General features: G+C 41.5%; 1 protein-coding gene across 1 annotated transcript in view; it reads right to left on the bottom strand.

Annotated features, from left to right (window-relative positions):
• The window catches only part of C13H10orf67 (chromosome 13 C10orf67 homolog), a 101309-nt gene that overhangs the window by 52932 nt on the left and 21483 nt on the right, over nt 1–26894 (bottom strand). The window contains exons 5-7 of the mRNA XM_086334466.1: nt 11806–11961; nt 3941–4088; nt 2770–2828 (exon numbers count right to left, since the gene is read on the bottom strand). Of these exons, the coding sequence (XP_086190592.1) occupies nt 2770–2828; nt 3941–4088; nt 11806–11961 (363 nt within the window). The remainder of the gene's footprint in view (nt 1–2769; nt 2829–3940; nt 4089–11805; nt 11962–26894) is intronic.

The raw sequence follows: 26894 nt of genomic DNA, 5'->3' as shown, positions 1-26894 counted from the left end.
TTGCTGAATCAATTGATTTGATGAAGGATATTGGAAACAAACCAGTAAATATTAGCTCTCATTTTGGTCAGCAACTGCTGGTCTGCTTTCCAATTGACAAAGCCTTTTGATGTACATTATCTCATTCTATCCACACAGTAAGTCTGTGAGACTCAGGAAGGAGAATGAGAAACTGGTCCAAGTAACTACAGTTGTCATAAATGGAACAGAGACCCAAGGGTCTAGATTTTTCCTGCTCAAAACCAAATCATATAATATCATATATGAAATGAATTGCCAGTCCAGGTTCGATGCATGATACAGGATGCTTGGGGCTGGTGCACTGGGATGACCCAGAGAGATGGTACGAGGAGGGAGGTGGAAGGGGGGTTCAAGATGGGGAACACGTGTATACCCGTGGCGGATTCATGTTGATGTATGGCAAAACCAATACAATATTGTAAAGTAATTACCCAATTAAAATAAATAAATTTATAATTAAAAAAAACAAATCATGTCTACATTCAACATCTGTGTGGAGGCCTAGTGTATGTAAAGAAAAAAAAAGAAGAGAGACAGGAAAAAAAATATGATCAAACAAACTACAGATTTGCTATATTTGTCTAGAACAAAATTGTCAAATAAAAATATGTGTCATATATATAACTGAATTTTAAACAGCTTTCTTAAAAAGGTAAAAATAGGTGATATTAACTTTAATAATATATTTTATTTATACCAATAGCTATGCAAAATAGCTTAAATATATAATAATCAATATTAAAAATCATTAGCAAAATATTTCACATTCCTTACAGCACCTAAGTCTTTGAAATCCAGTGTGTATTTTTCACTTAGAGCACATCTCAATTTGAAGGCTAAAATTTTCGGGCAGATACTTGATCTGCATTTAGATTTCATAAAATTTACAAATAGAAATGTACATTCACATGCTCAGATTATTCAAAATATACATAAAAGTTTTTCACTAACTGAAACAAATATCAGTATTTTATATTGAAATTTAAAAATTAAAAGTAAACATAATTTAAAATTCATTTTCTCAGTTGCACTAGACATAGGCTTTCAATAGCCACACGTGGCTAACGCTGGGCAGTGCAGCTCTAGAGAATGAAGGCAGCATTTAATATAACCAGCCACTCCGTGAGGCTGTTTCTTTCTAATTGATGCCTCAATGGTGAGACTTTTTTAAAATTTCCTTGAACTTTTCCCAGAGAAGAGTAGGCTTGTTTGACTCATCTTTACCAGTGACAGCACAGACTGAGACCCTGGAGAAATATTTACATAAACTGAGATGATGCCCTTGGAGGTTATTAAGTAAAACTAGAAAGCTGAGATTTCATTTTTAGCCTTAAAAGTTGATGCCAAGAAGGTTAAACTGGTCTCTTCTTATACTCTCATTATCTCTGTAAGAATGACACTCCTACCCTCACCATTGAAAACAGGCTCAAGCACCAGAAAATGACTTTATGTTGTGAAAACCTGTGATGGATTCAGTGATCATAGGAAACATCTCCCAACTCTGACCCATTACAGTGTGCATTTCTTTAGAAAATAGTTCTTGGGACTTCTCTGGCAGCCCAGTGATTAAGACTCCACACTGCCAATCCAGGGAGCTCAAATTCGAACCCTGGTAGGGGAACTAAGATATCTCATGCTGTGTGGCCAAAAAATAAAAATCAGTTCTTGGAAGCAATTTTATCTAAAACCGAAGAATAGGACTTCCCTAGTGGTTGAGTGGTTAAGACTCCACCCTTCCCCTGCAGGGGTGTGAGTTTAATCCTTGGTCTGAGGACTAAGATCCTGTATGTGCACAGCACCACCAAAAGTAAATAAGTACATAAATAAAATTTAAAAAAGTTTTTTTTAATGAAAAATAAAACTTAAGAATACCAGAAGTGCAAAATCTAGGTTGAAATCTGAATCTTAAGCTTTATGAGCTCTGGCTATGAGGCCAGCATGACTGAGGAACTCAATTTTTAATTTTATCTAACTTTAATTTTCATTTAAAAATTGATACTCAATTCAGTTTGTGGAAAACTTTATTTGGAATAATTTGAGGATGTAAATTCACATTTTTATCTGTAAATTTTATGAACTCTATCTAGATATACATTCTTACTCTATGAAATCACTCAAAGAATATTTTTAAATGTACCAGTGCTCAGCACTGGGAAAAGATCAGAGACCAGTGCTGTCTTTGGGTTATAGGGCCTTTGGCAGTGCAAACTGACCATCACAGAAGAGGGTTTTGAGAGCTGAGAAAGCTGAAAGCAGGAGCCCCTAACCTGGGTGTGGAGGGCAGGAATTGCCGTGGTTCTGTGACATCGGATGCCCCAGGAAATCTTGATCTTTATGATATCAAAAGCATTCCCTGCTCTAAATACAGATTTTCTGCAAAATACAAACCCAGTTCATTCACATACAGAGAAATGGAAATAAAACAACATCTGGTATGAAAATAGGCTGCCCATTCCTAATATCATTTTTCCACAAGCATATCTTTGGACTCCCTGTGTCATATGATTTTTCAATTCCTTACAGTCAACAAGGTAGACACTCAGTTACGCCAAATAAAAGAAAACATTAGTTCATTTTCAAGATGAAATCCTTTCTCATTACTAGAGAAATCATCCCAAACAACACTAAATACAGGAATCGACTTTTCTCGACATCACAAGACAAGGCGGGGGCATAGTGTTATTTCATTAATTATGCTGATATTCCCATTGAAAAGAGTCATTCATCAATGTAAAAAAGTTACAGTACCTTTTGAATAGTTTTATGATCCTTTTCTGCCATCTCTTTCAGACTTATAATTTCATCTTCTGTAAACAAAAGGAGAGAGAGGCCAACCATGAAATTACAAGCTTATGGCCCTGTATTCAATCTGCCTGCTTCAGGGCAGGCTATACACCGCTGGCAGGCATGGTGGACGCAAGTCCTAGCAGGACTATGACCTTCACAACTGCCCTTGACATTCACAGCCTTCTTCCTGCTGTTCAGACGGCTGGTCAGATAGGGATTAAGAACTAAGTTCAAGATCCAAGTGTGGCTGAAGGCTGAAAGCTTTTCATCGAGTCTAGCAAGGGACATTTTTGCTGTTAGTCGCAGCCAATACAAACTGCTTTAGCAGGTGGCACTTTATGGACTGGGTAAGAACTACCAAAACCTGGAGACGCATTATTACACCACATCAGGAGAGAAATGACGCTACACTGGCATGGTACAACTTACATCCAAGAAACACTGCCCCATATCTGATTTTATTAATGTTTTGCTACAAACTCTATATTGCCTACTCAAAGGGCAAAACTTCAATGTTTCACTACAAACTTTATATTGCCTACTCAAGGGCAACCATAAATACAGTGATAGCAGTGCCTGTAAATGCTTTAAAGCAATCCAACTTCAATGATTTAAATGCAATGTTTACCAATGTTTATGGTATGTAAGAAGGGGGTATAGGGCCAACAAATGGAAATTTATACTTAAAATCTGTGCCAAAAATTGAAGATAAAGTAGTAAGTAGGAGCATATTTTCCTGAAGGGCCAATTCTGTTTCTTCACAAAGCACACTTCAGTATATATGCTCAAATATGAAAATGTTAGAAATTTTAGGTTTTAGATAAAGCACATGAAATTTGTTTAATAGTTATAATATTTCTAAGTGATATTGAGCACTAATGAGCACATTTTTCAAAGGACAATGCTTGGATTTGAAAACAGCCACCCTGAGTTAAAAAGGCACGGCCAGGGGAGTATGACCAATTTCTGTCCCAAGAAAAGAATGAAAACTAGAAGTGGCTAACAAGCTGATATTTTAAATGTAAATATGGTTTGGTAACAAACACATGTTTGAAAAAGACAAGCGCGGCCATGAATTTTATAAACATGCCCAATGTATAGAGTTTTCTCAAAAACGACTCTAAAATGTTACCTAATACTGAATTTTCTTTTACATTGAGCTGGATTTCTTCTTCGAGTTCTGAAATGACTTGAAGCAGTCTCTCATTTTCCGTTTTGAACTCCAAATTTTCCTTTTCTAGAGTTGTTCTCAGAGGGCTGCTCTCTTTGGTAAAAGAATCCTAAAAGAGGGAGAATTCCATATTTCTAAGCAGGGAGCCAAGGATTTAAATATGCAAGACGAGACAATACAGATACAGAAGAGCTATCATATAATTTTCTGAATTCTATTACACACTTATAATATGAATAGTAAAAAGGGAAGGAGAGTAAAATAGAGCTTGCTGGAAGAAAGGCTGCAGTACCTTCTGTACAAAGACCACAGCACATGGGGACAGTTTATTGACAGGAATAATGCATATCATACTGTTTGTGTGCCCTCATCATTCAGGTCAATTCATCATGGAGGCTGCGTCCGGGGAGGCAGCTGGGGCCCCTCCACCCACACTTCCCTCTGTGTGCGTCTGAAGTGCTGCCGTAACCAGGCAGGCTGGGGAGCCCGCGGACCGGCAGCAGCGCCGGGGAGAGGGGGTGCGGGCGGGGGCGGGGGCGGGGGGCAGAGTGCACGGCTAAGGAGGGGGGCTTGTTGCCTTTGTGGCATTTTCCAGTGTCAGCGCTGCCAGTGTCAAGAGGAGCACACCGCATGTCAAAGTGGTGACGTTTCCAGGCTGGGAGCCGCATGGAGCCCATCAGGCACACGGATATCCACACAGTTGGGTTTTCTGCTTGGTGGAGGAGCCACCCAGAGGCAATTCATATTCTGAACATTAACGTGGCTTTGCATGCCTGTCACACTGGGACTGTGCAGGCGTTGAATGCTATTGAAGACTTCGGTTTAAATCTCTATGCAAACAGTGATTACCTTGTAAGAAGGTTTCAGGATAACTTACAACAAAAGACTTTAAAGTTATAGTTTTGGTAAAGCAAACTCATTTACATTTTTATTATGTGCGTCTTTTGTTTAAATCTTGCCATGTCCATTACGGGAGACGCTTTTTCTTACGCAATAGAAGCTTATTGGGACAGCGACTCTTCTTTTCTTCTTCTCGTCTGTTTTCAAAGCTATTGAAAACATCTGACTATACTTGCTTATGGCTGTCTAGATTTTACTTGCTGCACTTCTTTTTAAAATTAAGATGTAATGAGTTGGAGAAGCTGATGCAGAACCTTGTATTTCATGACGGTAAAATATTAAACTGATTATGCAATCTCAAACTAGTAAAGAACATGCTTGAAAGTCATTGTATTATTACATTAAAAGAGACAGAAGTATTTATATGCCTTTGTTCAAAATCAATATGGACACTAGAAATACTTTTAAACTTTAACTTTCAGATGAATTATAAGCTATTCTTTTAGTAGCAATCCCATGATTGCAAATACATAAGAATAAAATCTTCTCTTAAAAACAAAATCATTCCTCCCAAAAGTCATTCCTCCCAATATAACTAGTGTCCTTTTGAAAGTACACTTTTATTTAACCTTAGAGATAACTGAAAGTAAATTATCAAAAAAAAAAGGTTTCCTCCGTGGTCATTATAATGGTTCAAAAGAAAAATATGTAGCTATTATGTTTTATAGTACATGAATAAACTCTTGAAAAACAACAAGGGACTTTTTAATGAAGTCAGTTATACCAGACTTAATATTTATAATGATGACATTAAATTTTGCACTAAGCCCATTTGTGAATCTTCATGATTTTGATTCACCATTCCACTTAAATTATTTAAGCCCAATTCATTCTTAACTCATGAGACCTAACAAATTTAATAACTAATAACAGTATTTTCTTAATAAGAAAGAATCCCAGTCATTATTTTCTTGTCCCACATGGTTCAACTTGAGAACATCAACCAATGAATTTCTAGACTGAAAAAGCTTTTTAAAAAGCAAACAGCGTTTGCCTTAATTGGCTTAAATGTACATTTCCTAACAGTGGCAGAAAATGAACATCCATTGTGGATTACATGAGCATCCATTATAATAAACTAAACGAGAACTATTTGAATAATCAGATGAAGTGTAAAATTTACAAGAGGTGGCAGCTAGCACCTAAATGGGTTTTCTAAAAATCTCCCAGAAAAGCAGGAAAACAAGGCTACACTTGCAGCTCAAGGGTTTCCTCCCTCCCACAAATCCATGGACAGCCCCAGTTCCTGAGAGGTCAACCTTTAGCTCTGTCCCCACCATCTGTCAGCTGCAGGAACTGCAAGTAATTAACTATTCAGATTCCCACAGCAACGAGGACACTCATTAGCAAAATGAACAAAGGGATAGTTCTGGGCGGCTGCGGTCATCTGTTACACTCTGAGTGGCAGGTTTTGTGGTGGTGTTTCTCCTACCATCTGCCCACACCACTAGCTTGGGCTCACTGAAACCACGAGACTTCTTTAAAACAAGCTGTGTTAATAAACCGAAGTTAAGAAGGATGGAGATCATTAAAAGGCGGTTAACTAGTTAAAGCTATTTAAAGCTACATTATTGCCCAAGACAGCCTGCAGTGCGATCCACGGTCACTCTGGGATTTAAAATTTATAAAGGAACTTGTCAAGTTAGAGTTCTTCTATCATGCAGTGGACGCTAGGACTTCCAAGTGCCGGCTTACATGCTATTTCTCTTGTGAACAGCCACAGGATGTGCAGTATTCCTGTCCGAGGCCTCAGAATCCCAAACAGTAGTGAAAGAACCATTTCTGGAAATGGGTGTTCTCCAGAGCCTCACTACTCCAAACGTGGTCCAAGGACCAGGAGCCTCGGCATCACCTGGGAGCTTTTTGAAAATGCAGAATCTCCGGCCCCAATTCAGACCTGTCTGAATCTATATCTTAACAGGAGCTGCAGGTGACCCATACGCACAAAAAGTCAATAAAGGCTGAGAAGCACTGTTTGGGGCACCGCAGGTGCCTTCCCAGCAGTCTCCCTTTTGCCACACTGGCGTCTCAATCCGGCAGGCTCCGCGTACAGTGCTTGGACATCTCAATTTGATGCTGGGGGTGGGGGGTCGGGGTTTCTGCTGCATGCCCATGCTGTGTGACAGTCACAGAGACGAGCAGGTGCTTTCCCAGTGAGTGACAGCCAAGAAAGTGGCCCACTGGGGCAGTGCAGCCCTGCAGAGCTGCCGCTCTTGAATGACGGCTCTGTTTCAAAACTGTCAGCAACAAACAGTCATGTTTATGTGTTGGTGGTGGCGGGGGTGGGTAGGCATGATAGTTGCAGAGCTCATGCATGTTGGGGTAAGAAAGAAAAGTGAAGTCTTTTCGAAACAACTCTAACTGCAGTTGAAGCACACAGGCGTGTGCGTGGGTACACAGACACACTACCCTGAGCAGCTAGCTCCTTTAGCAATTCTTGAGTGGATTTATCAGCATATAGCACGGCAAGCTGAAAACTATAGCAGAGTACCATTAACTCATTGAGGCGGTTCACAGAGCCTGAAAAGACACTCAGCCCTTGAATGTGTTTGTGTGTGTTAGTCACTCAGGCATGTCTGATGCTTTTTGGCCCCGTGGACTGTGGCCTGCCAGCCTCCTCCATCCATGGTATTTTCCAGGCAAGAATACTGGAGTGGATTGCGATTTCCTTCTCCAGGGGATCTTCCCAACCCAGAGACTGAACGTGGGTTTCCTGCATTGCAGGCAGACTCTTTACCATCTGAGACACCAAGTGAAGCCCTCTTGGGGAAAACTCAACATTAAGGGTGTTCTGACCTGGAGAGATGAGGCTTCTGTAACTTGACGAGATTCCTTTTTCTGATTTCCATCTTGTCATAAATATAAGCTAAGCTAGATGTTTACTAAACCTTCCTTTCCCTGTCATTCTTAGATTTTACTCTAAAACAATCTGGAGAGAGATTATGAGACTAGTAACGATGAAGTGATTTATGTGATCAGACTATGAGGAAGAACAAACTAGAGTGTTCCCTTATTGTTTATTCAATTTTCTTATTTCAAGTTGTTTTTGTGAGTTATTTCAACTGCTGCTTTGAGAATTTCTAATTGTTTCTCCAAATTTGGTTTTCCAAATATAATTTCAGCTACTTGCTGTATTGAGCTTTTTATACCGCTAGAGGGAGCAGTCGTATTAGATGAAATTTCAAATTTAGGGCTTCTCTGGTGGCTCAGCAGAGAAGGCAATGGCACCCCACTCCAGTACTCTTGACTGGAAAATCCCATGGACTGGAGCCTACCAGGCTCCTCCGTCCATAGGGTCGCAAGGAGTTGGACAAGACTGAGCGACTTCACTTTCACTTTTCACTTTCATGCATTGGAGAAGGAAATGGCAGCCCACTCCAATATTCTTGCCTGGAGAATCCCAGGGACAGAGGAGCCTAGTGGGCTGCCGTCTATGGGGTCGCACAGAGTCGGACACGGTTGAAGCGACTTAGCAGCAGCAGTAGCAGCTGGTGGCTCAGATGGTAAAGAATCCACCTGCAGTGCGGGAGACCCAGTCAGATCCCTGGGTCAGGAAGATCCCTTGGAGAAGGAAATGGCAACCCACTCTAGTATTCTTGCCTGGAAAATCCCATGGATGGAGGAGCCTGGCAGGCTACAGTCTATGGGGTCACAAAGAGTTGGCCATGACTGAATGACTTCACTTCACCTAGAACTTGAGTGGCATGGAGTTCTAGGAAAGCTAGCTCTTAGAAGATTTTTTAAGAGAAATTTCAGATTTTTTTTTTTATAACCTGCTTTTGCAGTGTTCATTTCCATCCTATCGAAAGGTACACTAGCCCTGCTCTGCGTTGCCCTAGCGTGGGTACTGCTGCATGCCCTAGCATGGTGCCCTAGGATTGCACTAGGGTCCTCTGGTGCTGGGGAAAATGTATACACTCAGTTAATCAGGAGTCTCACCTTCCTCAATTCTTAAGTTGTTTACAGCAATACTGATGTGGTGTCCATGGATACAAATTACAGTGAAACAACCAAGGTCTTCTGCTGGAGAAGACTCTTGAGAGTCCCTTGGATGGCAGAGAGACCAAACCAGTCAATCTTAAAGGAAATCAACCCTGAATATTCAATGGAAGGACTGATGCTGAAGGTGAAGCTCCAATACTTTGGCCATGTGATACAAAATGCTGACTTACTGGAAGAGACCCTGATGCTGGGAAAGACTGAGGGCAGAGGAGAAGGGGGTGATGGAGGATGAGATAGTTGGATGGCATCACTGACTCAACGAACATGAGTCTGAGTAAACTCTGGGAGACGGTGAAGGATAGGCGTGCTGCAGTCCATGGGGTCACAAAGAGTTGGACACGACTGAGCGACTGAACAACAACCACCACCAAGGTCTTCAGAATGTTACCAGATGCAGAGAATACCTGCTTATACCACAGCAGTGTGGACCCTCCCACTTCTTGTGGTCCTCACCAAGCCCCGCCCACCTCATCTTGTTCTTTACCCAGGATGTCCAGGCAGACCAGTTAACAGGCTGAGGACAATCGGAGGTGTAAACACACCAAGAAAGACCTCGTGTTAGAAGCTCAATTACAAAACTGGGATATTTTCCAACAGTGCATTTCATGGAATGTAAACCAGATGGTAGTAAGGACTTGTGTATTTCCCCATCATGATAACTAGAATTTATATGCATGCCTTTCTTCAGAGAACTCACAGTGATTCACGTTCACAACAATTCCCCCTCATAACACTGTTGGCTAGGCAGAGATCACTTTTCATTTCACAAGTGGGAAATAATTGGATCAAAATTATCTTGCTAATCAATGCTGGATATCGTTAGTCAAGGGCAGGAGTAAAAGCCAAAACTATTACAACTTTTCTATTAAATTTTCTACTAATAATTCTATTAAATTATTTTCTCCAAAAAACTAAGAGTAAATGTAGATACAAGATAAGAAAAGTAAATGCAAAAATTGGATGTGTCTCTTCCTCCAAGGCGATCAGAATATGTAAAAAGAAATAATATTCAATTATATTAGATCTATGATAAGAACACTTAATACTAAATTGCTTAGAAGATGCTCTGTTTTTTTTTAGAACATAGAGAATTCTTTTTTTTTTTTTTTTGTATAACATAGAGAATTCTAATAGATTAAACAAAGTATTCTTTCCCCAGTTAGTAAACAAAGTCCTTTAGAATGGTGCAAGTTCAATTCCTTATCTTTTCTAACTTTGGGGGTTTTAAGTAAGAATACTAGTGTGGGACTTAGATAAACTAAGGACTGCACTTAAATAGCCCAGCAACCTGGAACCTGGAAGTGTTTCTTCCTAGCATTCACATTTGATGTGTTACTTCTCAGAGTTCTCCCATATATATATATATATACACACACATACATACACACACACACACACACACACACACACACACGAGTCAATATTTATGTGTGTCTACACAGGGATCACTATATACTTAGTGATGTACACTTAGTGAGCAGGGCATCCCTGATAGCTCAGGTAAAGAATCTGCCTGTAATGCAGGAGAACCTGGTTTGATTCCTAGGTCAGGAAGATCCTCTGGAGAAGGGATGGGCTACCCACTCCAGTATTCTTGGGCTTCCTTCGTGGCTTAGCTGGTAAAGAATCTGCCTGCAATGCGGGAGACCTAGGTTCGACCCCTGGGTTGGGAAGATCCCCTGGAGAAGGGCAAGGCTACCCATTCCAGTATTCTGGCCTAGAGAATTCCATGGACTATATAGTCCAAGGGGTTGCAAAGAGTCACACACGACTGAGCAACTTTCACTTTCATATACAGGGATCACTATACACTTAATTATAATTATAATAATTATGTATGTTATATTGATTTATATATATACTGTAATACCATAATCCATTATAATAATATAATGTACATAGAAGAAATATATGTTATATAAGAGTGTATATATTTGGTTGGCCAAAATGTTAATTTGGGTTTTCCATAACATTCTATGGAAAAACCCCAACTTTTTTTGGCCAACCCTATATATATGTGTGTGTGTGTGTATACATATATATATACGTATATTGCAACCTTTAATTCTTACTCTATACAGAGGAGGAAGCTACACCTCCTTATGTGGGACTCTGGATTCAGATGGACCTTGGTTTTCATGCCTCGTCAGCATTTACCAGCTGCATGTTATGGGTAAGTCTGTGCTTCCTCATTGGTAAACTGAGCTCTGAGGTCAGGAAGTACCCTTGCCAGCTGACACTCAGCAGGTTGTGATTCTCTGGCTTCTCTGGTCACCTCTTCTACTCAAACAATCTACTTCTTGCTCTTAGAACCTAATATGAAAACCCCTCTATGGCTATTTGTTCGGGGTCCACAATTTCAAGATCCTTCTCATTCATCTCCTCAACAGGTAGCTAAGCTCTCCTTTCTGCTTTCTCTCTCTCCCCACTTTTGTTCTCTTCAGACCTTGGAGCAATAAAGCAGCTCCTGGCTCCCACTACAACAGGGAGAACAGGGCGAAACTCCTCTGAGAACTTTCCTTCTTGACATTTCTATGGAAGGTCATCCTATTACAAGCTGGTTTCTTGAAAGCCTCTGGCTTGAGATTGTTTTGTGTCTTTCAGATTAACTGGACTGAAAAAAAAGGGTGGGACTCTTCTGTATTAAAACAAAAATGTATTTACATGCTTTTCTAGGGTGGGAGATAGGTTATTTTATTTCCCTTACAAATAAAAATTGAGAACAATTATACTGCTCCTATTTATAATTATTATGGGTTTTCTAGACTATGTTATTGAGCAAAAAAAGAGTTGAACTCTTATTTTGTGAAGAAGATACCCAAGATACATCCACTGTAGTCCCTTTATTCCAAACCCAAGCTTTCAGACAGCTGTAACTTCATTTACATATATTAACATAAATTATTCTTTGCTGTGAAACTTACAACTCTTTGAAATCCATATTCTTCATATTGGTCTAGTTCTTCTCTTAATTCCTTAATGACTTCTTCTTTCTCCCTCAGTCTTTTTAACAAAATGTTCATTTTGACAGTCATTGCGTCATGCAGGGATGTCCTCTCTTCTTCTACCTCAAAGTATTGCTGGGGGGAGAGAGATACTAGTCAGATACTATGCTAGCACCAGCAGAAAGCATTTCATGTTTTATTTAAGCTCCTGTCTTGTAAAGTTGTTTTATTTTTGCAACTTGCATGCAAGCTTTAGTAAATTATGATATTTATATTGACCAATCACTAAAAGTGTCAATGGCATCACAGCACACTCTTATCCTATAAGAGACAAAGCACAGTGTCTTACACTGACTGTCAGTCTGCCAATAATAAAAATAGTAAGCCTTAGCAGTACATCTACATCATGACTGTGAATGTCCTACTTCGATCTTCTTCTAGAAAGGAAACTAGTAAAAATTTTGACTATGTAAAACAGAAAAGAAATGTACTTCAATGGTGCAACTAATTCCCTCAATGGTTTGGAATGGAGAGGTGGAAAAAAAGTAGAACCATTTCTTGAACCTATTTTAAGTACTGAGGTGCTAGCCTATTCACAGTCAGGACTCTGAAGAATTGTGTCACAAAATCAAAGCAAGGAAAATGCTATAAAATGGATGCTGCTATTTATTTCCAACATATAAAAATCTCATTTTCAACACAGACATGCAAAAGCATTTTGTCCATTTTGGACTCTTTTGGGAATTATAGAAGCATTTTTTATTTTCATTATCTGTTACTAATATATGTGGACACATGGACTTACAATAAACATAGTAAAACTTAATCATATCTGCTAATATACATAATATTGTATTTAAAAGAGTTAAATTTAAAAACTACAATTGTTCTAATATTATATAATGAATACTGGCAGACTGAGAAGAATAATATTATGTCCGGGTAGCATTTAAGAGTCAAGCTAGGGCATCCCTAGTGGCTCAGTGGTAAAGAATCTGCCTGTCAATGCAGGAGACACGGGTTCCATCTCTGGTCTGGGACAGTCCCACATGCTGCGGAGCAACTGAGCTGGGCTCTAGAGTCCAGGAGTCACAACGACTGAGCCCATGTGCTACAACTAATGAAGCCCACACACCCAAGAGCCCATGTTGCACAACAGGAGAAGGCACTGCTGTGAGAAGCCCGCACAGCACAACTAGAGTAGCCCCTGCTCACCAAACTGGAGAAAAGCCTGCACAGCACACCCCAAAATAACTGACAGTCTATACCACACTAATGAAAAAAATCAGTAAATGAACATGTGGTAGAGTTTGAAAGAGTGAAAATAGAACAACCATATGACAGTATTCGGTTTTTAATTGGGTGATTCTAGAGAACAGTATTGAGTATGTAGGTCTGTTCTTCACATCTACTCTGTTTTATGTCTCCAGCTTAAATGCTCTGCAGAGGTTAAGACACTTACCCCACTGGTGCCCTGAGTGTAAGTTCCTGGGCATCTCAAATTCAACAGGTCCAAATAGAGGTTCCCATCTTCACTCTCCTCCTCTTTGCCTCTCCCATTAACATCAGCCCAAGCCAGAAACCCACTTTCTGTCATTTTAAGCACCTTCTATTCCCTCACTAACTCACCAAATCTGTTCAATGCACTTCTAAGTCACTCCCGAACCTACCCTCTCCTTCTCTGATCCACCGCCTTGACGTTATCACCAAAATTTGGGCCTGCCAATCTACTGACATCAGGCTTCCCTGGTGGCTCAAATGGTAAAGAATCTGCCTGCAATTCTTTAGGAGACCTGGGTCTGATCACTGGTCAGGAAGATCCCCTGGAGGAGGGCATGGCAACCCACTCCAGTATTCTTGCCTGGAGAATCCCATGGACAGAGGAGCCTGGAAGGCTACACTCCAGGGGGTTGCAAAGAGTTGGACATGACTGAGCGACTTAGCACACCCAATCTGCTGACACCAGGTTGTGGTAAAGGAAGGTTCAGTGTTTATTACTAAGTGCCAAGCAAGGAATCCAGCACAGTTAATGCTCAAAAGCCTGAACTCCCCCAATGGGTTTTGACAGTTTTTTAAAAAATGTATTTATTTGTTTGACAATGCTGTGTACAGTTTGTGGGCTCTTAGTTCCCCAACCTGGGAATGAACCCTGACCCCTAGCAGTGAAAGCAGAGAGCCCTAACCACTGGACTGCCAGGGAATTCCCCAGCAAGGTATTTTTAAAGGCCAGGTGAGGGAGGGGAGCCCCAGGGTGTGCGATCAGCTTGTGCAAAATTCTCAGATTGGTTGATGGTGAGGTAACTGGGAGGTGTCACAGGGGTTAATATTATTATTCCTTAGGATCCAGGAGGCCGGCAGGCTGTGTGCTCATGGTCATTAAGTAGTTAACAGGTCCCATTTGGTGAAGGTTTTAGAATCTGTTTAACAGCTCAGGAAGTGTGCATCAGATACTGCTATCTGGGTGCTGCAGAGATGAGGTGCAGCAGAGGACATGGGGGAGGAGGTCTGTTCCAGAAAGGCCCCATAGGGTCCCGTTCGGTTACATCGGGCTCTGTCTTGTTCACTTGCACTGTTGCACTAGCTCTTAACTCACTTCCTTCTTCTTCTTTTATTTTTTTTTAAATACCTAATTTTTAAAAATTAATTTTTTTGGAGTGTAGTTGCTTTACAATGTTGTGTTAGTTTCTGCTGTACAGCAAAGTGAATTAGCTATACAAATACATATATCCCCTTTTTTGGGGGGGATTTCCTTCTCATTTAGGTCACTATGGGCTTCCCTTGTGGCTCAGTGGGTAAAAATCCGCCTGCAATGTGGGAGACCTGGGTTCAATCCCTGGGTTGCAAAGAGCCCCTGGAGAAGGGAAAGGCTACCCACTCCAGTATTCTGACCTGGAGAATCCCACTCACTGTATAGTCCATGGGGTCGCAAAGAGTCAGACATGACTGAGTGACTTTCACTTAGGTTACCACAGAGCACTGAGATGAATCGGGAGATTGGGATTGGACATATATACACTAGTGATATATGCACAAAATAGATAACTAATGAGAATCTACTATATAGCACAGGGACTCCCCTGACTCTTCTTTTGTCCTCTCCAACCAATCTGCACCCTGTGACTGAACTGATCTTTCTAAAATGCAGTCCTCCTTGTCCTCACAGGCTTAAGTCTAACTCCCTTAGCACGATGGATAAAATAGCATCCCTGACTTTTGCTGGGCCCTTCCCTCACCAGACTGGGAATTTTATCAGTGCTGATACTCAGCACGAAATTTCTCAGAAGTACTGTGGGACCACAGGTCTCCACGCATTTGGAATTTCTAGGCTGCCTATTAAGCTCTTACTTGTCAATCTCCTGAATGGCATTAGAATAGGTTGGCTTGGGTCTGCAGATGAATCTGCCACTTAGTAGTAGCTTTGTTGCCTTGAACAAGTTTCTTAAGTTCCCTGGGTTTGTTTTATCATCTGTAAAACGGGAAATGTTGAATTTGATTTACCAGTAATTTGTTGAGGATTTTTGCATTTCAATCAGGCAACAATTCACCTGTGTGTGTGTGTGTGTGCGTGTGTGTGTGTGCATGTGCTCAGTTGCTTCAGATGTGTCCCACTCTTTGTGACCCATGGACTATAGTTCCTCTGTCCATGGGATTCTCCAGACAAGAATACTGGAATGGGTTGCCAAGCCCTCCTCCAGGGAATCTCCCAAACCCACGGATCAAATCCAACCGCACTGAAGGCAGATTCTTTACCATCTGCGTCACCAGGGCGTGTGATGTGACTGAATTGTAGTGCTTCCTATAGCACGTGTGCACGTGTGCTCAGCTGTGTACGACTCTTTGAGACCCCATGTACTATGGCCCACCAGGCTCCTCCTCTGTCCATGGAATTTTCCAGGCAAGAATACTGGAATGGGTTGCTATTTCCCTCTCCAGGGTATCTTCCCGACCCAGGGATCAAACCCACGTCTCCTGGGTCTCTTGCACTGGCAGGTGAGTTCTTTACCACTGTGCCACCGGGGAGGCCCTAACAAAGATGCTTTTGATGAACTGGCTGAGTCATCTCCTTGATAACATGACAAAAACCGCTGGGAGCTCATTTCAAATCCCACTATGGTACTTCCCTGGTGGTCCAGTGGTGATGAATCTGCCTTGCAATGTAGGAGATATGGGTTCAATCCCTGGTTGGGGAATGAAGGTTCCATATGCCTTGGGGCAACTGAGCCTGCGTGCTACAACTACCAAAGCCCACGTGCTCTGCAGCCCAGGAGCAGCAAATGGAGCCCATGTGCACCACCACTAAAGACTCCAGTGTGCTGCAAAGAAAGATTCTGCAAGCCACAACAAAAACCAGACACAGCCAAATAAATAGAGATTAAAAACAAAATTCCCACCAGGGGGCTTCCCTATGGCTGGGCTTTCCCAGTGGTTCAGTGGTAGGGAGTCCACCTGCCAATGCAGGACACATGGGTTCAGTCTCTGATCCAGGAATATCCCACGTGTCGAGGGGCAGCTAAGCCCGTGTGCCACAACTACGGAAGCCTGTGTGCCCTGAAGCCTGTGCTCCACACGAGAAACCACCTCAACGAGAGGCCTGGGTATCACAACTAGAGAGCAGCCCCCACTCGCCCAAACTAAAGTCTGAGCAGCAACAGAGACCCAGTACAACCAAAAACAAAAATAAATAAGAGCATTTAAAAATCCCACCAGAAACTGTGCTGTGATGCTGTACACACTCAGCATCACTGGGGCCAGCCTGCCTTTAGGATGTGCTCAGCCCCTCTGGACTTCAGGATGGGGGTGGGGGTGGGGTGAAGGGAGGGAGGGCACAGTTCTTTAAAAGAACAGAAAGTTTCACTTTTGGACATTTCATAAAGTAATTGTAAGGCCCAAACACACTGAATTCATTTCTCTTCATCTCCAGGAATGTTTCTGATGTTTTATGAGTACTGAATGAGCTGGGCTTAAGAGGAGGTAAGCAGAAAGCAGTTGTTTTTTTTTTACCACCCCTTCAAATCTGATATCCTGCCTCATGTTTCAACCTCTTAGAAGAACTCTCAGGAAAGTGCCATGGCTTTTTTTTTAAAACTCTTAGATAGTAATAACCATGTTGAATAAAAGAAAGAAAGTAATGAAGAAAGGAAAGAAGGGCAAGCCCAAAAAACACCCTCAAAGTCCCAAATCCCTATCCAGCCTACTCTTACACATCAAATCTGAACTTTCCCGGCTCTGGCCTCCCTTAGACTTGCAGCCCAAAAGGGAGGAGAGGGGTTGAGCCTGGGTCCCTTTTCTAGTATTCACAGATTTAGTCAAACATCAGCTTAGATATTGCTGTGAGGGTATTTTTCATATGAGATTAATATTTACATTATTAGACTTTGAGTAAAGCAGATTACTCTCCATATGGTGGGTGGGCCTCATCCAATCAGTTGAAGACCCTGGGAGAAAGATGAGATTCCCAGGGAAGACGGAATTCTCAGAGTGTCTTCAGACTCGAGCTGTAACATCAGTTCTTCTCCAGCCTGTCAGTCTACTTTTCAGATTTCAGATTTGCCAGCCTCTACAACCACAGGAGTCAATTTCTTAAATCTCCATCTCTTTCTCTTCATACACCCTATTGGTTCTCTATCTCTTAATATAATTTCTCTTAATTAATTTCTCCTAATACAGTATCTACATCTAAACAACATTCATTCACACCAATACCTTCCTCTCCAGCCCAACACCACAGCACTGATGATGGCTTGTCTCCTTTCCATAGTACAGCCCCTTCCTCTGGCAGTAAGACAGCCTGTGGTGCTCGATGCGCTGACATCCACTCCATCCTCCCTTCATGACTGCAATGCACCCTGAGAACTTGGCTCTGATGCAGGGAACAGCGAAGGGGAAGGATGCAGGGGTGTGTCTTTGGTATTTTAATTCACAATGGCAAGACAATTCTATTTTGGACTTTCATTCTTTTGGTCTTACAAGAAAATTTAATATTTTTCCTTTGGCAGTTGAAAGTAAGGAGTTCATATTCAAATCTGGGACATAACTGTTGGTTGTTTTATTATTAGAATAATTTTATGATGTTATTTGACCTCATAGGCACAACCTCTTGACAGATAATATTGGTCAACACAGCTGGATATAATCTGGGGTGAGAAACAGACCAGGAGGTAAATTCTCAGTATGGGGAGCAAAGTGACCTTGGAGTTTAATGTAAATGAGGCACTCTTCTAACACAATGCTGAGTCTTCCAGGGCACCAGTGGTCTCAGGATGACCAGAGGAGTGGGGGATGGTACTGAGGGGTCTGCATCATGAATGTGGGAGCAGGGCTTTCCTCCCCCCATCCCCCAAGGCTCAGACACACGCCTAGTTGATCACAGGCTAAGTGGTTAAGTTCAATGTGTTAAGAGAAGAAAAAAACCCCAAGGAATGATGTTTCCTTCCACGTGGAGTGACGCCTCCATTTATCTGATTAAAACCTGAGCAGAAGGAACATGGTCACATCTTGGCAGTCTCCTGCCCCCTGCCTTTCTCTTTGGGGAGCCGATGCTCTGCCCTGGCAGACAGAGACTGCCCCAGCCCAATTCTGCCTGTGAGGGGAGTTAATCTGCCAGATTCTGGGTTTTGGTACCGCGTAGTCTGTTTTATTAGTGAAGCAGATGACCTCCGTCTGCTGGCTCCCTGACTTTATTTCACCAGGTCCAGAACCTGAGGGGGGAGGACAAGTATTATTTATCAAGTCCCATAAATACTCCAGAAACAGTTGTCTCTCAGGTTTGCAAATCTAAAGCAGGTCATGAAAGCTGCTTGTGGAGCAGAGAGGAGGAATAAACAAGGAGATTGGGGTTGACATATACACACACATAAAATACATAGATATATAAAATAGATAACTAGTAAGATCTACTGTATAGCACAGGGAACTCTACTCAGTACTCTGCAATGGCCTGTATGAGGAAAGAATCCAAAAAGGAGTGGATATATGTATATGTATAATATAACAGATTCACTTTGCTGCACAGCAGAAAGTAAAACAACACTCTAAATCATCTATACTCCAGTAAAAATTAATTCACAAAAAAAAGCTGCTTAGAATTCTATGATGATTATTTGATGTCTTCGAGATAAAATATAAGCTCCATGGACTTCCCTGGATGTCCAGTGGCTAAAACTTTGCCTTCCAATGCAGGGTCTGTGGGTTTGACCCCTGGTCGGGGAGCTGAGATCCCACATGCCTCACGGCCAAAAAACCAAAACACAAAACAAAAGCCATATTGTGTCACAAATTCAATAAAGACTTAAAAAAAAATTCCATGGGTTCCCTTTCCTATATCAGCTCTCACCACTTCCTCAGCCCTCTTATACCAAAGGGCTAGCAGTTCCCTGGCTGTGCCCTGAACCTTAATTGCCTCTATGATGTCAAGTGGGCCACGTCCCTATCTTTTCCCCATTTTCCCTACGCTTGTCAATATTTCATCATCCTTTGCTGGGGGCCCAGTGCAACCTGCCCTAAAATGTGCCTCCATGGCATATTGATTATTTTGAATTACAGAAATTACTTAAGAAATGTTCAATGCAAGAGGGACACTCTGACCCTCCTTTCTGTCTCCCTGAAAGCAGAAAATCAACCTCGCATAAGAAAGGTGCTCTCCCAGCATCTGGAGGTAGAAGGACACCCTAATCACAAGGGTGCCCACATCCTGCTGCTCACACTCAGGGACGCAAGGGGGTGATCACTCAGGAGAAAGGGGAGAGTTAAGGGGGAAGATGCTTTGTACAGCTTGTGTCATAGTGAGTATGGGATGACCTATTTTGCAACTCTTTTCTTTATAGTCTTTATTTTCTTGTCATTTCATCTAAGCAGTTTTCTCTCTCACTGTCTTTTCAACAAAAGCCTCACTCAGGCCATTGCATTACTGGCGATCCAAGAGGATGCGCCCTGCCCTTGGCAGAAGCCCATCTTGGTTTCATAAATCAAAGTCTGGAAAATTTCATCCCCTCCAAACACCAAAATATCGGTATCTTATTGCATTATGAATTTTTTAAAAAAAATCTGAAATAAAAATTATTTAACACCTGGATAGTATTTGCTGCATCAAAATTTGGAATCTAAAGTTAGTGCTCTCATTAGAACGGGATTTTCTATACCTCTGCCATCCTCCAAAAGTGGGAGACAATGACAACACAGCAAGGCTTCTATTGTAAGAATACATACTATCTCTCTTCAGAGACTTTTAATTATAATTTTACTATTTCACCATTTTAACAGACTCATGTTTAACATAATAGCCTTGAAATGGATTTGGGTAATTCTTCCTTGAACCTTCATCCATATTTCAGGAAGTATGGAAGAAGACAAACCTGAAATGCTGTCCCTGAAATAAGCACTGCTACTTGCTATCCATAGGAGCGTTGTAGTCCTGAAAAGTGAACTAAGAGTTGTTTGCAACGATCTCTCCAAAGTTACCAAAACAGATGTGATTATTTGATAAGGAAGATATCATGGGAGAATATTTGAAGTCAACTTATAATGATTTTCATTCCAGGAGATGGCAGCTTAGCCAGAGGGGAGAAGACACGAGATAGTAGGGTCTTATCCAGACATTCGAGTGAGGGCACGTGGAAGAGGAGGGTTAGTTCATCCACCTTTCCTTCTGAACGCTGATCACAGTCACACCAAAAAGGAAGGCACTGGGATAAAAACTTAGGTATTAAAATTTACATTTTCCTGCAATCCATTTGAGCCTAACGAGTCTTTTTTGTCTTTCTGCAGAAATATAAAAGCACATGAAGCACTTTGCATAGTGCCTGGGCCATAGTAAATAAGTCACTGAGTGATAGCTGCATTCACTGTCATTAATTATGTGCCCTGGGAAAAGGAGGACGTTTCCCCAAGCATTGCCACTCACAGTTCAGCTCCATCACCAGCGCCACCTAACACAAAGAACTGCAGCCCCACCATGTCAGAGTCAAAGAGATCAGGTCTGTGCAGAACGACATGTGTAGGTACGCAGGGCTCCCTCCGCTCCTCTGTGTCCTTCTCCAAAGTCCCCTCAACACTCAGTTCCCTAAGGCTCTCTATCTAGCCCGAATTTTCCTCCAGAAGAAAAAATACCCAATAAGAAAGTAGTGACTTCATCCCTTAGCCCTTTGTATACAACCCCATAACTTATTTATTTTTGCCCAAACTCTTAAAAATGTAATATGCCTCAGTTTATCAGTTTACATGAGGAAAACATCAAAAACCAAGAGAAAAGGCAGAGATATTCAATAAATGATGTTGGAAAAATTGCTTATTTATTTGAAAGCTAGTGGCAGTCTCCCAAGCTTTTATTCCTCCAGTCTCTCTAAAGGGTTTTATTTGCTTCTAAATCCCTCAGTGTCTGAGGGACCTAAAGTAATGTGTTTTCCTATCCGAATCAGAGCTGATACATTTCCAGGACCAAAAGAAGCTAAATAAGGTGCAAGTTTTAACAAAACATTTTCTTTTATCTGAAAATAAGGTACTATAATAGCACACAAGAACTTGTTTTAATAGTTAAATAGATTTTTTTTTTTTTTTTTTTAATTCTTGTCCCTAAGGACGGGAGGCTTCTCCAGTCCCCTGGGGCTAGCTCGGCTTCCAGAGCTGGAGGGACGCCCCCACCCGCCTCCATCCTCGGGGACCACACCCTCCAGCCGCTGGCCCAGGGCTTCGAGTTGTGCACACCAGCAGGAGGGTCATTAAATAGATTTAAAACCTTGTTCCACAGCTGAAAAAGCACTTGGACCTGTATCCTGAACTGGTCTCCAGAGGGCAGCAGAGAGTCATTCACATTAACAAAAGTTCCCTCTTAACCACAAGTGTGTGTATCCAGGCTGTTTTTCCAACTCTTCTTTCTTATGACTAAGCCTTAACAAACTGGGTGGCCAGGATTTGGAAAGCTGTCTGAGGTCATGGATCAAAGTGATGCCAACAAGCCAAAGCAAAGATTCAAAGAATCACTTTCATATATTTAAAATAATTCTTTAATTAGATAAACCAACGAACCACAATTAATACACTGTTGACTAAGCATATTTAACCAGCACATGTTTATGAAACACTGATGCATATAAAGCATCTAATCCTTTCAGGGCTTTCTATTCCTAGACATACAAAAGGTATATAGAAAAGAGTAATAGTCACTTATTCTGCCATATATTTTTTGAGCATTTGATGCACACTAAAAATTTATTCAGTTCAGTTCAGTCCCTCAGCTGTGTCCGACTCTTTGCGATCCCATGAATCGCAGCACACCAGGCCTCCCTGTCCATCACCAACTCCCGGAGTTCACTCAGACTCATGTCCATTGAGTCAGTGATGCCATCCAGCCATCTCATCCTCTGTCGTCCCCTTCTCCTCCTGCCCCCAATCCCTCCCAGCATTAGAGTCTTTTCCAATGAGTCAACTCTTTGCATGAGGTGGCCAAAGTACTGCAGTTTCAGCTTTAGCATCATTCCTTCCAAAGAAATCCCAGGGCTGATCTCCTTCAGAATGGACTGGTTGGATCTCCTTGCAGTCCAAGGGACTCTCAAGAGTCTTCTCCAACACCACAGTTCAAAAGCATCAATTCTTTGGCACTCAGCTTTCTTCAGAGTCCAACTCTCACATCCATACATGACCACTGGAAAAACCATAGCCTTAACTAAATGGACCTTTGTTGGCAAAGTAATGTCTCTGCTTTTGAATACGCTATCTAGGTTGGTCATAAGTTTTCTTCCAAGGAGTAAGCGTCTTTTAATTTCATGGCTGCAGTCACCATCTGTAGTGATTTTGGAGCCCAGAAAAATAAAGTCTGACACTGTTTCCCCATCTATTTCCCATGAAGTGATGGGAGCGGATGCCATGCTCTTCGTTTTCTGAATGTTGAGCTTTAAGCCAACTTTTTCACTCTCCACTTTCACTTTCATCAAGAGGCTTTTTAGGTCCTCTTCACTTTCTGCCATAAGGGTGGTGTCATCTGCATATCTGAGGTTATTGATATTTCTCCTGGCAATCTTGGTTCCAGCTTGTGCTTCTTCCAGCCCAGCATTTCTCATGATGTGCTCTGCATATAAGTTAAATAAGCAGGGTGACAGTATACAGCCTTGACGTACTCCTTTTCCTATCTGGAACCAGTCTGTTGTTCCATGTCCAGTTCTAACTGTTGCTTCCTGACCTGCATATAGGTTTCTCAAGAGGCAGGTCAGGTGGTCTGGTATTCCCATCTCTTTCAGAATTTTCCAGTTTATTGTGATCCACACAGTCAAAGGCTTTGGCATAGTCAATAAAGCAGAAATAGATGTTTTTCTGGAACTAAAAGTTTATTAGTGACCCAGAAATTGTTAAAGACACAAAGACTTATAAAAGCACGGTCCTGGAGAAGGAAATGGCAACCCACTCCAGTATTCTTGCCTGGGAATTCCCATGGACAGAGGACCCTGGTGGGCTATAGTCCATGGGGTCATAAAGAGTCCTACACGACTTAGTGACTGAGCATGCACGCATATATACTTGTATATATAACTGAATCACTTTTCTGTATACCAGACCGTAACACAACACTGTATAGCAGCTATACTTTAATAAATATAATCAAGTAAATATCTTAAAAAAAATAAAAGCAAGTTTCAAAAAACATCAGGACTTCAGTGCTGGTGCTGTGAATAGGAATCCACCTGCCAATGTAGGGGACGTGGATTCCATTTCTCGTCTGGGAAGATTCCACATGTAGAGGGGCAACTAAGCCCGTGTGCCAAAACTACTAAGCTTACAGACCCCAACCACTGACCCTGAGCACCCGAGAGCCCATGCTCTGGACCAGGAGAAGCCATCACAATGAGAAGCCCGCATACTGAAAGTAGAAAGCAGTCCCCTGCAACTAGAGAAAGCCCAAGTGTATAAGGAAGACGCAGCACAGCCAAAAATAAATAACTAAAATTAAAAAGAAAAAAAAAAAACTTAAAAAAAATTATGTTTAAAAAAGCATGTTATTCTGACTTTTACTTTGTAAACAACAACAAATCTGGATACGATAGGTAAAATGCTTCTATGAGCTGACAAAGTAAGGAATAGTTAGGCCATAATTAAGTGAATGCAGGCATCCAGAGAAGTGTGTGGAACACTGAAGGTGGCCTGGACTCCAGGGCATTGCTAAACCAGGTAAAAATTTAAACTTTGGTTTACATGTCTTTAGAGGACACAGAGAAAAGGCATCCCAAAGGCCCCCTCCAAATGGGGATTCCCAACAACAGGAGACCACCTCATGAAGGCTGAGACGCCAAAGGGTGATCGCTTCAGGGTGAGAACGACTTAGGAGCAACCACCTTGGACCCTCTACCGCCTCCCACCCGAGGGAAAGTGAAATCGCCTCCTATCTGGAAACTTGGCTCAAAGTATGGAGGAGGGAAGAAAATCTCTTCTGAGTTTAAGTTGAGGTGGCCCACATTCGTACATCTGGGTGGTCTAAAAATAATGCCTCAAGTTGAAAATTAGGTTAAGGTGGTCACAGACACAGGAGTCTCACAGAAGCAAACAGAAATCTTCTTTGTAGAGACTCACCTCTATTCCAGGCCTAAAAGAGTTTCCATAGAAATATAAGTTTGCAATCAAACACCATGAAACCCGAAAGTAAAGGACATATCATGAGCGACAGCCAGTACTTATCAGACCCTCAAAGATGGAAGACGTGGAATATCGATCACATACGTTCAAATATATGCATAGAAATAGAAGGATGAGCTAAGGTATAGAGCAAGAACCATTAAAAAGTAACCAAACAAGCCAAACACAGGACTTTGTTTCATAAAAAACACAGTAAGTGATATTTTAAAACTTAATCAAGGAACTTCCCTGGCGATCCAGTGGTAAAGAATCCGCCTTCCAGCGCAGCAGACCAGGGTTCAGTGCTTGGCTGGCGAACTAAGATTCCATCTGCCACAGGGCAACTAGAGTCCCTGCAAGTCACAAGGGAAGAGCCTGAGCACCACAATGGAAACCAGAGCAGTGCCCTCCCCCCTCCAAAAAAAAAAAAAAAACTCAATGAAAACAGACAATAAGGTGATACTAATAAAAACATGCAGTAGGGTTAGTGGGATTAAAATATTTGAGAGCAGTAAGATACATATTAAGACTTTATTCTAACAAAGTTTTAAGTTTAAAGGAAAGACAAATGCCCTAACAAATAATACTTCACTGTATCTGACTCAAAAAGAATACAGAACCCAAATTGTCTCATAATCAGTTAAGGAAATTGAATGGGGACTTCAAAATATGTCAATATATCCATCAAACAACGCCTCTAGGCCCAGGTGGCTTTCCTGGCAGTTTAAAATATTTAAGGAAGAAATAGTTCTAATTTTACACAGATGCTGCCAAGGATGCAGATAATATCCTGCAATTCATTTTGTGAAGCTACCATAATCCTGATACCCAAACCCAATAAGAACAGCATAAAAAAAGAAAAGTATAGCTCACCACACTGATGAACACAGATTTAAAATATCGTAAGCAAAATAAGAACACACTAAGTTCAGAAACAAATTTGAGAGACAAACAAAAGGACATTATGATCAAGTTGGGCTTATACAAAGAAAGAAAGGTTGACTTAACATTCAAATAAAAATTAAGTAATTAATTTTACCACACCAAGAGATTAAGAGATTAAAAAAAATATGGCCCTTCAATAGATTCATAAAACCCCACGTTTTACAAAATTAAAATGCATTTGTGATTTTTTTCAAGTCATATAGTAAAATACATAGCCTGAAAGTTCCTATAGCAAGTGTTGTGTGTAATGTTGAAATGCTATATTCATTCCCTGTAAGATCAGATAGAAAATAAGGATGTAAAAATAGAAAAGAAGGATGCTTGCTGTCATCCCTTTTATTTAACATTTTATTAAGTGCTCCAACAGTGCAGTTGGCAGAGATGAATGAATAAATGAAGAAATGGTAGGAGAAAATTGTAGCAGACCAAAATTTGCCATCCCCAAAATGTGTCCCTTTGACATGAGGATTAATTGGGCTAATTATTTTTAAGAAACAGAAAACTCGGAAAGTTTCTCTTGTTACTTTCCCCTTCGCTGCCTAAGGAATTTAGATAAAGGGCCTGTTTCCATGTTTTGTAAAAAAATATAGACAACGTGTGGTGGGGGAAACTTGGCAGGGCCTAGAGATCAGGGTCCTCTCTGTGTCTCATTGTCTCGGCAGGCCCAGCAAACATTTGTTTACCAAACATTTGCTTTTCCATCTTCATTTCCTTCCTCTCCAACCCCCTTTATAAAAAATTATTTATTTTTGCTTGCACTGGGTCTTCAGTGCTGTTCTCGGGCTTTCTCTAGTTGCGGCAAGCGGGACTACTCTTGGTTGCAACACTCAGGTTTCTTATTGTAGTGACTTATTTTGCTGCAGAGCACAGGCTCCAGGGCACTCAGGCTTCAGTACATCAGCACGCAGGCTTAGCAGCTGCAGTGTGCGGCTACAGAGCACGTGGGCTTCAGCAGCTGTGGCTCAGGGGCTTACTTGCTCCATGGCATGTGGGATCTTCCCAATCCAGGGAACCTGTGTTCCCTGCACTGGCAGGCAGATTCCTATCTACTGTGTCACCTGGGAAGTCCCCACTTCCTCCCCTTTGAAGTCCCAGACTAGAGAATCTGTGTGCCACAACAAAAGATCCTGCATGTTGCAATAAGACCCGATGCAGCCAAATACATAAATAACAATGTTTCTTTATGGAAATATACGGCAATGAAAGACAAGATGATAGTTATAAAGACTAAAAGAATCTCAAGGTCCTCACTAAGATGAAAATATAATAATGGGAAATGATGAATTTCCCCATCATGTAGGAGAGGGATGCTCAGTTTCTGACAGATAGAAGTGTCCCCATCATTAGAGAAGTTATTCCACTGAGGATCCGAGACTGTTCCCTGGCATTTACTACAGACCTGATGAACTTTCTCTTGAGACTCCCTTACCTCCTTCTGCCGAACTGCATGCTCACCAAGCAAACTGGATCACTTTCCCAGGTGTGCTAGATACTCCACTGGAAGTTTCCAGTCTCTGGAGTGTTCTGTC

Source organism: Bos grunniens, chromosome 13, assembly GCF_055505025.1.
Source record: "Bos grunniens cultivar Pamir isolate PY7600 chromosome 13, Bosgru_T2T1.0, whole genome shotgun sequence".
NCBI classification, from domain to species: Eukaryota; Metazoa; Chordata; class Mammalia; order Artiodactyla; family Bovidae; genus Bos; species Bos grunniens.
This window is presented reverse-complemented; position numbering and strand designations above follow the sequence as displayed.